This window comes from Petromyzon marinus, chromosome 33, assembly GCF_048934315.1.
Source record: "Petromyzon marinus isolate PM22_M1 ecotype Great Lakes invasive population chromosome 33, UKy_Petmar_22M1.pri1.0, whole genome shotgun sequence".
Lineage (NCBI taxonomy): Eukaryota > Metazoa > Chordata > Hyperoartia > Petromyzontiformes > Petromyzontidae > Petromyzon > Petromyzon marinus.
In genome coordinates this window covers 15,260,582-15,274,920 of record NC_133699.1, presented here as the reverse complement: position 1 = coordinate 15,274,920, position 14,339 = coordinate 15,260,582, and the positions used below count along the sequence as shown (strand labels likewise).

General features: G+C 48.4%; 1 protein-coding gene across 2 annotated transcripts; it reads right to left on the bottom strand.

Annotated features, from left to right (window-relative positions):
• Positions 1 to 884: 884 nt before the first annotated feature.
• On the bottom strand, positions 885 to 13,997 carry LOC116948527 (chymotrypsin-like elastase family member 2A). 2 transcript variants are annotated; one of them, XM_032965278.2, is made up of 9 exons: positions 13,692 to 13,997; positions 12,721 to 12,830; positions 12,186 to 12,333; positions 11,494 to 11,660; positions 11,069 to 11,122; positions 8,878 to 9,010; positions 8,233 to 8,456; positions 7,691 to 7,809; positions 885 to 1,464 (listed from the first exon to the last, which is right to left on the bottom strand). In XM_032965278.2, the coding sequence occupies exons 2-9, from the start codon at positions 12,779 to 12,781 to the stop codon at positions 1,297 to 1,299; spliced, it is 1,074 nt and encodes a 357-aa protein (XP_032821169.1). In that variant the 5' UTR covers positions 12,782 to 12,830; positions 13,692 to 13,997; the 3' UTR covers positions 885 to 1,296. The 2 variants fall into 2 exon arrangements, with proteins under 2 accessions (XP_032821169.1, XP_032821172.1); XM_032965281.2 differs by having other exon boundaries at positions 8,233 to 8,405.
• Between the last annotated feature and the right edge of the window lie 342 nt (positions 13,998 to 14,339).

The window sequence follows — 14,339 nt, the reverse complement described above, 5'->3', positions numbered from 1 at the left end:
AAGCCGATTAGTGACGTTGTGACGTGAGCAACGGCGGGTGTGTTGGAGAGCGATTCACACATCTCTGCTGATGCGCTAAAGAAGTAATTAATTGGCACGATTGTTCATCACGTGACAACTTTAATAATTGGCTGTGTTGGGTGGAGAAGGGTGTACGACGCACATTTTACTTATAAGCTCTGAAACAACCAATTATATATGGACTATGTTGAACTTCTTCCACACCGTACGTAGCCAACCGTGCTAATCGGAGGTGTGGGGAAAGGACAAGCTAAACACAAAAAGCAGTTCTAAAGAAATTTACTTTTCAAACTAGATTTAAACGTGCAAAGCTCTAGTGGCTTCCTAATATATTGGTCGCAAAAGCCTACACCTATTCAATTAGGCCTGACTTTGTAAGCATCCTGTAACATCAGGCGACATTGTAAAATGTGATCACTTTCGGCAATAGGTTTGTGTAGTCCAGTGGTGACTTGTGTATTGAGAGAGCGCCACCTGGGGGGTTACAGGGGACATCTGCACGGCCACCGCTGGGTAACCGGTATCCAGTCTGGAGTAGGGATTCAATCTAGGCCAAAGGTATCGGACGGAGCTACGGGGAATATTCGGGAACCATCTGGAGGGTTCCACGAGGGGGCGTGGCCGTAGGCGGAGCTTAGCTCCACCGGGGGGGCATATAAGCGGAGGCAGGAGAAGACTCGGAGTCGGTGTGGCAAGCCTCGGGTCCGGATTGCATCGCCGCCCTACCTCTCCTCGCCAACGACCACGTGGCGAACCTCCAGCTAAGCCGTCTCTCCGGGCACGCCGCCAACTAGCGGCGTGAACGGAGAGAGAGAGGGAGACGTGCCGCAGCAGCGGACGAGGAAGCAAGAGAACTACCCAGAGAGAGAGCGGAGCTGTGTAGACATTCTGTTAAATAAAAGACACCAGTCCAGAGTCGTGGGAGTCGTTCATTACACTTGTAATGATACAGCCAAGTTTCAACCTTAATATAACGTGGTAAGCCTCAACTGTGTCCATCAAACTACACTCGTACTAAATGTACTGTACGTAACATGACATTCCTCTACAACTTTACTTAAAATTAGTTTCTACGAACAATGTATCCTACAGTTCGCCTCGAATGTGGCGATGCGGTGAACGAAACCCAACTCGATATACCACCTCGATGTACCTCGGCGACTGCTGAGCGAACCGTGTCCAGTTTGGATAGCACGGAGACGACATGCACTGTGTGTAGCAGCGCTGCTCCGGTGGAGGAGTATGCCGAGCCGTTTTAGAGCGATGTTTTCGGTGTCAGTTTGCGATGCCCTCGATGAAACCGAGGAACTTGTAGACCCTAGTGAAGACGCCGGGATATGCACGTGCTGGTAGGTAGTTGCATTGGTTGCCCCAGCTGGCCAGGCCAGTAACATACCACCTGTCGTCCTCCTCTCTGCACACCAGTGACTGGGCCGAGTTTGCCTAAAACACAATAATTATAATTACGTTTCAGAAAGCAATTCAGAATCAGAATATTACTGGAAGAATCCGATGAGCTATTTTTCACATATGTGCAGTAGGGGTGGGTAAGAACATTACAATAGCAAACAAAACTAAAACACGACAGTAGTGCAAAGTACATGAAAGGTAAAGAAATCACCAAAACACAAATTAAACTAAACCATCCTATTCATATTCTTAGCTCTTTGGGTAAAGTCACGTTGAAGGGAAACAATAAAATAATAAAATATATATAAAACAAAAATTCTCCCGACGTTTCGACCATAACACAAACGGTCGTCATCAGGTGTGTCGGTTCACATTAATTTATTTGTTTTTGACGGTTTATTTATTTATAAAAAAAACGTCAGCGCCACGCGGAGCGATTTGGCAGTTTATTTAGAAGGACTAGTCCATCTATGTTCTGAAAATAGGAGGGGGGAGACGAAGAATTAATGTATGCTGTCTGAAAGCCACTGTAAGCATGAACAATCAATTAAGACCTGAAATGGATAATCAAATCTTTCCAATGATTGCTAAGCCAGAATCCATCTTCTCGGTTGAAATTGTCTCTGTGCTTGTATATGTGGATAGCCTCATGAACGAATCTCTCATGGTAGCCAGATGGCTTAGAAAGAACCTCTGTCTTGGAAAAGTCAATGTCATGTGAGCCTACTGAATTATAACAATGATCTGCCACGGCCGAGGTGTTGGTCCTACCGTGTTTAAGGTCTGCTTTGTGTTCACGAATGCGGTCCGAGACATGGCGTTTGGTTTCTCCAATGTAACTACTACCACAGAGGCAACTTAGTTTGTAGACACCAGGGTACTGTATGTCCGGAATCACATCTTTTACAGACGGAACCAGATCACGGATTTTATGTAATGTGTTGAACGGACCTTGATCTTGTGTTTATTCAAGATTTTGGAGATCTTTTTTGTGATCCCTGCAATGTAGGGTAAAGTGATGGTTTTGAAAGGCTCCTCAAGAGGGTCCTTCTTCATGGTTTGAGTGATAGCTTTGCGGATTGTATAGTCGGAGTAACCATTAGCCTTAAGAGCTTGGTGTACGTGCTTGAGTTCACTGCCTATGTGTTCCTGGTCGGATATGCATTGGGCTCTATGATACAGAGTCTTGATGAGAGAGTTCTTCTGTGATGGATGGTGGTGGGAATCCGGTTTCAGATAAGCATCCGTATGGGTAGCTTTCCTGTAGACAGAGTGGCTCATTGAACCATCAGGTCTCTTTTTAATTAGGACATCCAAAAAAGGTAGCTTGCCATCTTTTTCGACTTCCATGGTAAATCTGATGGCTGGGTGTATGGAAATGATGTGGTCGAAGAATTGGTCTAGAGCAGGCCGGCCATGTGGCCAGATGACAAAAGTGTCATCCACGTACCTCTTCCATAAAGTTGGGCGCAGAGTGGCAGTCTGGATGGCGTCAGTCTCAAATTTCTCCATGAAAATGTTAGCTATAACCGGAGATAGGGGGGAGCCCATTGGGGTGCCCTCAGTTTGTTTGTAGAAAGTTCCATTCCAAGTGAAGTATGTATTGGTTAAAACAGTGTCTCACCAGGGGGGGTACCTCAGTGTTTAGTCCTTGATGAACCAAGTCTTCAATGATTGCGATCGTGTCAGGTACAGGAACCTTGGTGAATAAGTAAACTACATCAAAACTGACAAGCAGGTCGTCTGAGGACAGGGAAATACCCTTGATTGTCGATACCAGGTGAGTAGAATTTTGTACCGCAGAGGTGGTTTTTCCAGTGAAAGGACGCAGGATTTCAGACAAAAAACGAGCCAGTTTGTAGGTGGGGGAGTTGATAGTAGAGACGATGGGACGAAGGGGTGTATCTACTTTATGTATTTTTGGTAAACCGTATAATCTTGGTGGCCTGGCAGCAGAAGGTTTCAACGAAAACTGTTTAGATTGATCAATTAATGCGGTTGAATAAAAAAAATATTTTGTTGGTTTGTGTGACGAGGCTGTTGGTGGGATCTCTTTTTATTTTTGTATAACTACCATCGTCGAGTAATTCTTAAGTTTTGTTGTTGTATTCTATTTTATCCATGATGACAGTAGCATTGACCTTGTCAGCTGAGAGGACTACAATATCATCCCTCTTTTTTAATTTATATAATTCAAAACGCTCATCTTTGCTGAGGTTGCTAGCTGGCATCTTAGCGTTTTTGAGGGTTGCAGCGATTTCAGATCTTGCTACGTCTGCAGCAATGTGACCCAGGCCCCTGAGAGCAACGTCTACTTGGGCAATTATATCATTAACTGGTATGTGTTTAGGTGTGACTGCAAAGTTTAGACCTTTAGCTAAAACGGATTTTAGACCATCGGAAATAGAACTGTTACTGTGATTAATTACGACTTTGTTAACATCTAACTTTTTGGTGTGTGGGTCCGGTATTTTGTTGAAGAGGAGGTTAAATTTGGAAATCAGGTTGTCCTTACATTTGGTCGACATAGTAGTAGCTGAAGAGGCAGTCATATTGTCTACATGTTCCCAATCCGATGTGGACATTGTTGCCGTCAATGATAAGTGTGATTTGTAGAGTGTCTTGTCTAACTGATCTAGTTCGGTGCGTATAAGTCTGATTTTTTCTGAGATAAGAGCTAAGTTAGTTTTGAAAATAATTCGTTTCGCATTAGAAGAAGTTACAGCAGCAGAGGTCAGTGTAAATGCGATTGGTATTACCCCAGAGTCACGGCATCTCTTCAGAAAGGTGAGAGACTCGATCAGCTGAGCCTTCTTATCCCGGAGTTTGTTGAAGGATCTTAAAGTTATGTGAAAACCCTCCCCGTAGAGGCGGTTAAATTTTGATTTAAAGCTTTCGTGACTGCAGTAATTCATATTCTTAGCTCTTTCGGTAAAGTCACGTTGAAGGGAAACAAGAAAATAATAAAATATATAAAACAATAAAAATTCTCACGACGTTTCGACCATAACACAAACGGTCGTCATCAGGTGTGTCGGTTTGCATTAATTTATTTTTAAATGGTGTATTTATTTTAATTATAAAAAAACGTCAGCACCATGCGCAGCGATTTGACAATTTATTTAGAAGGACTAGTCCATCTATGTTCTGAAAAGAGGAGGGGGGAGACGAAAAATTAATGTATGCTGTCTGAAAGCCACTGCCAAATCGCTGCGCGTGGCGCTTACGTTTTTTTATAAATAAATACACTGTTTTAAAATAAATAAATTAATGCAAACCGACACACCTGATGACGACCGTTTGTGTTATGGTCGAAACGTCGTGAGAATATTTATTGTTTTATATATTTTTTTATTATTTTATTGTTTCCCTTCACTGGACTTTACCGAAAGAGCTAAGATTATGAATTACTGCAGTCACGAAAGCTTTAAATCAAAATTCATCCCCATCCTACTAGGCAAAGCCCACTGATGTATTAACTTATTTTTCAGAAGCGACCTGGCCGCAAATGTTAGCTCAACAAAGTGGCTCATCATTTTGACATCTGTAGCAGCAAAATCAAATTTAAGACGCGGTGGAGAAAATGATGAAAAATAGCACTGCTTAATTTTCTCTCCAATGGGGAATGCCGGCAGTAGGTAAGAAAAGATGGGAAATGTTCCTCAACACATTTCGGATAGGGGCTAAACACAAAGCCTATCTGTCCGTCAGGAACTGAGACCCTCTGCAACGCTATGTTCATCATCACCATCACGTTTGTATCGAGACACTTTTCAGAAGGGTGCTGCCAAGTTTTCACAATGGAGAGCGACATTGCTGCGTGTAATCCCAACTACAGGAAGCTTTCAGGTGTTTTTTTATCATTGTGATCCGTGGCAGATAACAGTTACACTGCGTGTGTTTTTGTAGCCATGGAAGCAAACCCGTGTAGAACAGGGGGAGAACATACAAACTTCAAGGAGAAAGGTGCCCGAGTCGGGCATAAAAACCCAGGCCCTCTTGCTGTGAGGCACAAGCGTTCCCACTGTGCTACCCGGCCGCCAAGCGGCACAAAGATCACACAGTATTAGTCGTGTATGTTATACTGTTCCATACATATGTAGTAACATCGAGGATGTCACTGTATGGTGCCGGCCCGAGAGGGCCATGGCGTGCGATGTCCCTACATTGCGGACAGCACCGGGTGGGTTGCTGTGTGAGGCCAGCTCTAGCACAGCACGGCGTGCGATGGCACTGCCATCGCGTACACCCCGTAGGCGGGTCTAGTACCAGCCCTAGTGGGGCTTGGTGAGCGCTGGGATAGCGCGGGCACCACGCATAGCGTGGAGTGCGGGCTCCCACCAGGGAGAGTGGGAAAGTGTGCCAGCCCAGCGGCAAGGATGCCCTGGGCCATGGCACTCTGGTTGACCCCGTAGACACGTGATCTGGAGTGCCCAGGTGGGGGGGCTAGAACGCGAGAGGGAGCTAGAACGCTCGAGAAGGCAGGCGGGGGGCCTTGTGCGGAGCGGCCCCAACCCGGGGGGATATAAGGTGGGTCCCTGGGAGGGAACGGGGTTCTACGTTCTACAAGCTGGAAGCTCCATGTCTACAAGCTGGAAGCTCTACGAGGCATCAACACGTGGTTGGGGACTCGAGTGAGGGTCTGACCCTTCGTAGCTGTAACTCCTACATATAAGAGTAGTTAGCTGGGTGGACACCACCCTAGGCTGTATCTGGTGAAGGGGCAGTTACCCCTTTGTGTTAACGGGTTGATGTTACAATAAAAGTATTGCCTCTAAAGAACAACGTCTGCGATTCAGTTGGACTTACTACACATACTTTAGATGAGGGCTGGTCAAAATTAGTAGACCACCACCAATGGCTTGTTTCAATCCCCTATCTTGTTACCACATTAATAATTATTTACAGACTTTTGTCCATCTACCGCTGGACGAAGGCTTCCCCATGTCATGTCAGTCAAGGGGGTTATTTTGACCATACTTCACTACACTGGTCAGTGTAGGTTGGCGAACCAAGGAGTCCAGGATTGGTTCAGACATCAGTCGATAAAGAGCACAGTGCGCTATCTGCTTCACCACCGCTCCAATGTTTACGAATTGTGTGCATTAACAAATTGAATGTCGTTTGAGGGGAATTGCAGGTCTGAGAAAGAAGCACGTTCCAGGCATCTGGATTTGCGACCTGATGCGAGCCAGAATGAGCGTTAGTTTCATCTCACAAGGTTCATCGGGCACTGGTCGACGAAGGCCCTCTGGACATTTCGCCAATAAGGGTGGGAAAGAATGCAAATGGTTACATGAACGGCTTGTCCAATCAAAAAGTTGAAACATTGGGCCATGCGCATCTCCCGTTTAAAGTCCTGAGGGAGTGGTGGGAAATCCACATACCTGTGGCCAGAATAAGTCTATACATTGGAAAACTGCTGATGACTTCTCTCAAAGTGGTACCTATTTTATCATACCCTGGAAGGATGAAGGGGTGAGTCAACCCCAACCGAGATCCAACTCCGTTTGAAGCACTTTAACAATTGTCACAGCCAGATATAGCAATGTGAAAATTGTTTGCTACGGTGGCGAGATGTTAACTACCTCGCCTGGTATACAGTAGGTCATGGGTTTGATCCCGACCCTGACAATGCCTGCTGTATATTTGGACTTTGCATGTATCTCTCATCGTGGTCACATGGATGTTTCTCCGGGTGCTCCGGTTTTTCCCTCCACATTTAGAATCAACGTGCGTATTTTCCTGCTCTACATTTCCACGTGATAAGCCACTTCGTTGAGCTATCATTTGAAGTCAGGCTGCTTCTGAAAAAGAGCTATATAGCTCAGTGGGTCTTACCTGATTACATATAAAATACGTTTTAATAGTTTTGTTTTCAACTCGCCGGTGAGCGAGCTGACACAGTTATAATTGGAGTGTCATTAAATGCGGGTGGTGGTGTGTTTCTAACGACAAAGATTTGAACAGATCGTTACGTAGCCCTAACCCGATCATCAGCTATGAATAGTAATATTATTGATTGCAAAAACCTGTGTTAAGTTAAGAGAGTAGTGGTGTTTATTGCTGACTGCTTAATGTTTTGGACCTATGCTCAGCAACTGTTTAACAATAATAAGACATTTTTGTCTTTTTTCGCTTTGTTTTTTTTAAATGATAACGTACCCACGTGCGTGCGTACGCGTACTCGCTAACAGCACTTGCCGCAACAGTCTGTTAACAGTATACGGGGGATGTTTGTCTTTGTGTGCATACTCACCCAGCACCCGCTGTGCTCAATGTTCTGTGCGCAGAGCATGCGGCTTGATACGGTGCTGCCGTAGAACTGCGCAGAGGCGCAGTCACTCTGGCTGAGTATTCCCAAGGGAAGTCCGTACCCTGAAACACAGGAGGTCTCACTTACGATAATGTTAATGCGCCATAGTTATTTCCTTCTCAACATGTCCTATGACTTGACGATAAATTAAGGCAACTGGGATTTGAGTTCATGAAGGGTCACGAGGTACGGTGTGTCCGTTGAATTCGAGGCTGCTGGGCCTTCTCGTGTCACGAGCCAAAGCCATCTTCAATGTGGAACTTCACGATCGAGTTGAAATAGTGCGCAGAAAATTATCGAGAAGCGCAACTCCACATGACAAACGATGGACACAACGACTTGTGTGATCGTTCACCGCAGGGAACAAACCACGCCTGGCGTAGAGAATGTATGTACTGTATGTTGAACTTCTTTTGCACTGTACGTAGCCAACCGTGCTAATAATCGGAGGTGCGGAGACGATGCAGAGGATGTTGAATACGTACCATTTCCCAGGTAGCAGACTTTCCCTGCAGCAGGGGCAGGCCGCGTGGCGTGAGGCAGGCACACCGCACTCACTGCGTCCGAGAACGGCACTGCTTTGCTCAGCTCCACCACGGCGACGTTGTAGTCGTGCATGCTTGCGTTGAATCGGCTGTGCACTGCAATGATTCCCACGCTGTGGAACACACCATCGCTGTACCTGATGGTCCATTTCGGGACGCCTTGGCTGCAAGAGACGCACCCGCCACGCCTATTTGCAAGTGTGTAAAGTGATGGGGCAGCCAAGTGGTCGAAGCACGAGGCGCCGAGCCAACTCGTGCCGAGGGAACGGTTCGATGATTCCTACAACCACCTGGGGTCATCTCTGCACTGAATGAGCAAGACCTGTCTTCTGATATGGGGATAGTGAAACTTAAAAAAACACACGAGCTAGTGTCACAGCTCGGTTCAAAACAATATTCATTTAGTGCACCTGCCGGAACTCGTTGGCGGGTCCAAGGGTGTACCAAATTCCGTACAACAGACAAGTACAAAATAATGTAGATGTAGAATCGCGAGTGCATGTGCGTGTGCCACAGTGTGAACTTTGACTCGAGTGCGTGCGCGGGAGGTTTTTTGTTTGAAGAACGGCGACCGGTGGTACTTACGCAGTGACGATTTGCTTAGCGGTCGTTAGGATCCACCTCCTGCCGATAATCGTGCCGTTGGCCGCAAAGCGACTGTTGAAGAACAGCTGCACATCCCAAGGGAAGTTCCTCCAGTCTGATGTCTTTCCGCAGGCTGCGAGTAAACACGCGCACACTCATAGTGTGATGCCACCGCAGCAGAGCAGCTCGGCCGGCGCTACCCTCCCCTTGCACCCCCCCCCCCCACGAACGCACGCACGCCCCACTAAACACTCACATGCACCCCCGTAGGGTCTCGAGGAGGGATCACCTGGTACAATGGGTTTTCACCCGAGGACCCCATTAACAGGGACATCCACGGTTTCCCTGGACCAGGAAATTGGCTGAGACCCCAGACCGGATTACATGGCGCCCCCCCCCCCCCCCCAGAAGGGGGCATAGAGCTTTACAGGCCGGTCGCGATGAAGCATACACAACACAGGGGAATGGGACCTCAAGGCCAGCACCCAGCGGCAGTGTAAACAGTGGGGTGGGAGGAAAAAGCCCCTAGGCATATAAGAGTTGATTTAAGTTAGAGGGAGCGAGGGGATTATCGGTGAGTCAACGGCGAGGAACGCAGGTACAGAGACAATGGGAAGGGGGGGGGATGACATGACCCCCCCCCCCCCACCGGCCAGAGTGCTCAAAACGGCCGTAAAGAGGATGCGATTGGATGCGCAGGATGACGTGATATGACCCGGGGGTTAAGGGGCTTTGGGGCACATAAGGGGGCCGGAGGGACAGATTGACTCAGAGTTCTTGTGGAGCGGTGGAAGATACCAGCCGTCCTCAGCGTCCGTGCGATGCATGCAGGGTGGAGCTGGAAACGATCGGCCAGGCAAAGTCTCCAAGGCGAGCATCTTCCCCAGCCCCCATCGGGCACCTGAAGAGATGAGTAGGTACGGGGAGGGAGCCAATTCAGCCCAGCTCGCAGTCAGCTTGAGCTTGGAGGATAGACGCACTCTGCGACGGCTAGGTGATAGGAGGTTAGGCGCTGTCCGAAGGGTGCTGGCTGGAGGGGGCCATAAACAGGGGTCCCTATTCGCTCCGGGAAATAAATCTTAGCACAGACTGACGTTTCACGCGTGGTGCATGTTTGCGTGTGAAGAGCGGTGGGACAGCGATCGGCGTACGATGGTGTGTGGGTGACTATAAATCAGTGTGGGTGTGACGCGCGCGCATATTAAAGTATCAACGGTTGCCCGCGCCGGCGCGTGTCTATCCGCGCACCGCAGTGTTCACGGTGAGACACGCGCGAGTGTCGTGCGGAGAAAACGCGTGGGTGGGGAGGCCGCGCGAGCGCCGATTAATGTATTAATATCCGGACCGCGCAAGAGCGTTCGCCTTGTTGACACAATGGCTTAGTGCAAATTATTAATTAAACCCCACACAGCGGCGAGTTAAACAATTATGTAATCCACGCGGTTAGGACGCGCGAGTGGGGGGAAGGGCACGCGCGTAATCAACCCCTAGGCGGTGTCGGCCAGCCGATAGCTATGTCAGTCAGAGAGGACGCTGGTGCAGGGGGGGGTCATCCGATCGATGGGGCGGGGCGGCACGAGCGACACAAACGCAGAGGGGACGGGGGGGAGGAGGCAAACGCCGCACCCCCCCCCCCCCGCGCAAGGAGGGGGAGGAGGTGATTGACCCCCCCCAATGGCGGGTGGGGGGGAGGGCATCAGCCCCCACCAATTAGAAGTGGCGCCCCTCCCGCCCGTGGTGGGTGAGGGGGAGGTCGGCCCCCACCTAATGGGGAGTGAAGAGGGGGCATTAGCCCCCACCAAGTAGACGTGGCGCCCCCCCCCCGCTCGTGGTGAGGGAGGGGGGGATCGGCCCCCACAGTGGGGAGTGGGGGGGGGGGCATCAGCCCCCACAATAGCATAGCGCTAAAACAGGGCAACGATGAGACTGTGATTATTATTATTACACTTTTATTGGTATTATCGAATTATTGTCTTGGACATTTAGTTACCAATTTGATCTCAGCTTCTTTATAGAAATACAGGCGTTGGGTGAAATGGTATTTTTAATTCTGAAAAGTTTTTTTTATGATGACGAGTTGTGCGGGCGGGCGGGCTGCTTGGTGAGAGGAAGGGATGGGCAAAAATGGACAGACGATTACGTCCACAGGACGTGAGGGCTATTTTGTAAATAAATCAAAACTTGCACTCACCTGCAGATGATGGCGTGGCTGTGACAGAGCTGTACTTGAGCCTGAAGCCCCTTTCTGGATTTTATTTTTAAAAAAAACAGTAAACTGTAAGTTACATCATACAGCATTGCAACGATACGTATACACAGGGTATCTACTAAAATGGACTCGTCCTAAAATGGCATCATTGCTTATGATGCGTTTTCAAACTCGTATCAATTAATCTCAACTCAAGCGTGTGTGCGACATCGATGAGCGCGGACTGTGAGGACGACGCCGCGTCATCGACACATCACGTCGGCAGCATGGCTCCGCTTCTCAAGAGGAAGAACAACCGGGCGCCTCGTGAGCTGTGCCAGGTTGGCTCGGTACGGGCCCTGACGCGACTCGGTTGTCCAGTGGGAAAAGAAAAACTATGTTGGAGTAGAAAGCTGCGGCGAACGTACCCACAAGGGGCCCCGTGGACCTCAGCACCAGCGTCAGGTTGCTCTGCGTGGACTTGAAAGAGACGGAGGGCATGGAGGTCCCACAGAGCACGGCCAGCGCGTTGGCCCTCGCTGCTCCGTCCAGAACGGAGAGGCTCTCGTTGGCGCACACCGCGTCTTCCCGCAGGCTGCGGTCCGCCACACAAGCACAAGGCCGCAGTCACCACCGTTTGCTTCGGCTTACCTTCAGCACCCCCCCAACTCCCACCGCCATTCAGATCATAATTGACTTTGTGTGTGTTCTTGTTGATAAGGCAGCCAACATCCCAGCCGTGCCTGAAGCTATAGGTCCTAAACAAATGTGTAATCTTAAAATACGAGCCCCTTATGGCGAGACTGTCTGAAAAATACACGAAGGAATACAGTGGTGTTAAAATAATAATAAAACATTCTATACGTAATATAAGACGTCTGTGGTTAAATCCACTCGTGTACAAAAGTAAATGTTAAAACGCACTTCACATTTATTTTTAGCTTCTGTGGGGTTAGCGGATTGTGTGAAACTGCATGCGATTACGATTGAGGAAGATATTGTTTTCTCAGAGACAATGGGACATCCATTCTATACACGGCCAGACGCGCACATGTGCACTTGATGTCCATGCCCATCTGTGCACTCCAACAATGCGCGTGCACACAAAGGGGGCTTTTACCTGAGCCATTCAAACTTGATTTTGATGACCTTTCGGGAGACGGCCACAATGAGGAAGGTGAAATCCACATCTGTGTCGTTTGGGACATGGTCTCGGGAAGACACGTTGCCTTCGTACCCAGAGAACTGGATGGTTCTCGTTGATGGAACTTTTACACACAAAAATTGATAGCAAATATCACAGAATCAATGTGGTTATGTGATAGCAACTTCATGATTTTTCACGATAAAACAAAGAGAGTCGATGTATGTGTGACCTGTGAAGTCCGTCGTTTCACAGTGTGCCACACAAAAACAGAAGACAGACGGTCACTGTATTGCATGCTTTCATATGCGCTTCTGCGGCCGTCTGGAATGTTCTTCCGATATTAGGAAAAGACTGGAGCTATGCACTTTTAAATCTAGATTGAAAACTAATTTCTTTATAAGTTATTTCTTTGTGTTTAGTTTGTTTTCCTTCCCGCATACCTCCGATTAGCACCGTTAGCTACGTAATTTGCGAAAGAAGTTCAACATAATCATACAGAGATTGGTACCTGCAAGCGCCACGCTGCTCAGCTGGAGGAGCAGGGCGATCTGCGCCCACTGCGTGCCCATTGTTCGTCCCTATCGCAGGCTGATGACTTCGCACAGTGCCCAACGCTACCTGCACTCACGGGGGCGGGGGGGACGTCCAATTACACTGCCAGGCGCAGTATCTATGGGCCAGCTTACCCGCGACACGGCCGATCTCACCAGATCTCACAAGCGAAGCGGGTTGAGCCTGGATATCGCTTGGATTGGCGACCGCCACACGTAAAACAGCAAAATGTTGACTTGAAAACTGCTCGACTTACAACATTCCTCCAGTTTGCTGAAATGCAAAATAAATCTGCATATTTGCCCACGCGATAACTAGATTGTATTGATTATTGTGGGTGGTGGAGGGCTATCGATGATAAACTTCGGCATTACACTGACACGATCTAACCCAACAGAAACGAATTATGCATCACAATATTGGTCGTGAGAGCCTAGGTAGAAAATTAAGAGCACGCCTGGTTTAATAAAAAAAACATCGATTGTTTGTTTCATTTTATAGCCCAGGGGAACACAAGAAATGCGACTGGGTGGAAGTGGTCGTTTCCTTTCCGACCAGACTGCCCGTCTCTCTTTTCAATGGAGACCTGGTTTACACAAGCAGATAAAAGGAGTTAAAAGCAATTGCACAACAAGAACATGACGTGGATAATGTACATAAGACATTGCAATTAACTCAACACAATTGTGAATACCATGCACAGGTGACGGGACTCGTATCAAGAGATGATCATTTTAATAAGAGGAGTTTTTCCTCGCACTGCTTTTCATAAATGAAAAGGCCATGCTGATGGAAATGTTGAGAACGTCCTTTAATATATCTTTTTTAACCTGCTTTAGTGCGTTACTTGATAGAAGTAGCAATATTTTACCGCAGTATATTCACAACTTGCCCCACATGAGCACTGACGATGTCAAGGCTGCTTACCAGCAGATGCTGAACGAGGAGGTTCTGTGAAGGAGCGCTGAACCCTGCCAAGCCACCTCCACACACCCCAGCAAATGAATCTGTCTGGGTGTGCGCTGAGGCTACACGGAGACACGCCTCATGCACCGTGGTGCTGACGCAGCCGGGCTATTCAACTGAAACACCTTTCTCGTGTTCATTTTAGCTCTTTGTCAACTCACTGCAGGATTGAGAACCCCCACACTTTACCACGGGGTTGAAAGCCCCCACACTTCACCGCGGGATTGAAAGCCCCCACACTTCACCACGGGATTGAAAGCCCCCACACTTCACCACGTGATTGAAAGCCCCCACACTTCACCGCGGGATTGAAAGCCCCCACACTTCACCACGGGATTGAAAGCCCCCACACTCCACCACGGGGTTGAAAGCCCCCACACTTCACCACGGGGTTGAAAGCCCCCACACTTCACCACGGGATTGAAAGCCCCCACACTTCACCACGGGATTGAAAGCCCCCACACTTCACCACGGGGTTGAAAGCCCCCACACTTCACCACGGGATTGAAAGCCCCCACACTTCACCACGTGATTGAAAGCCCCCACACTTCACCACGGGGTTGAAAGCCCCCACACTTCACCACGGGATTGAAAGCCCCCACACTTCAC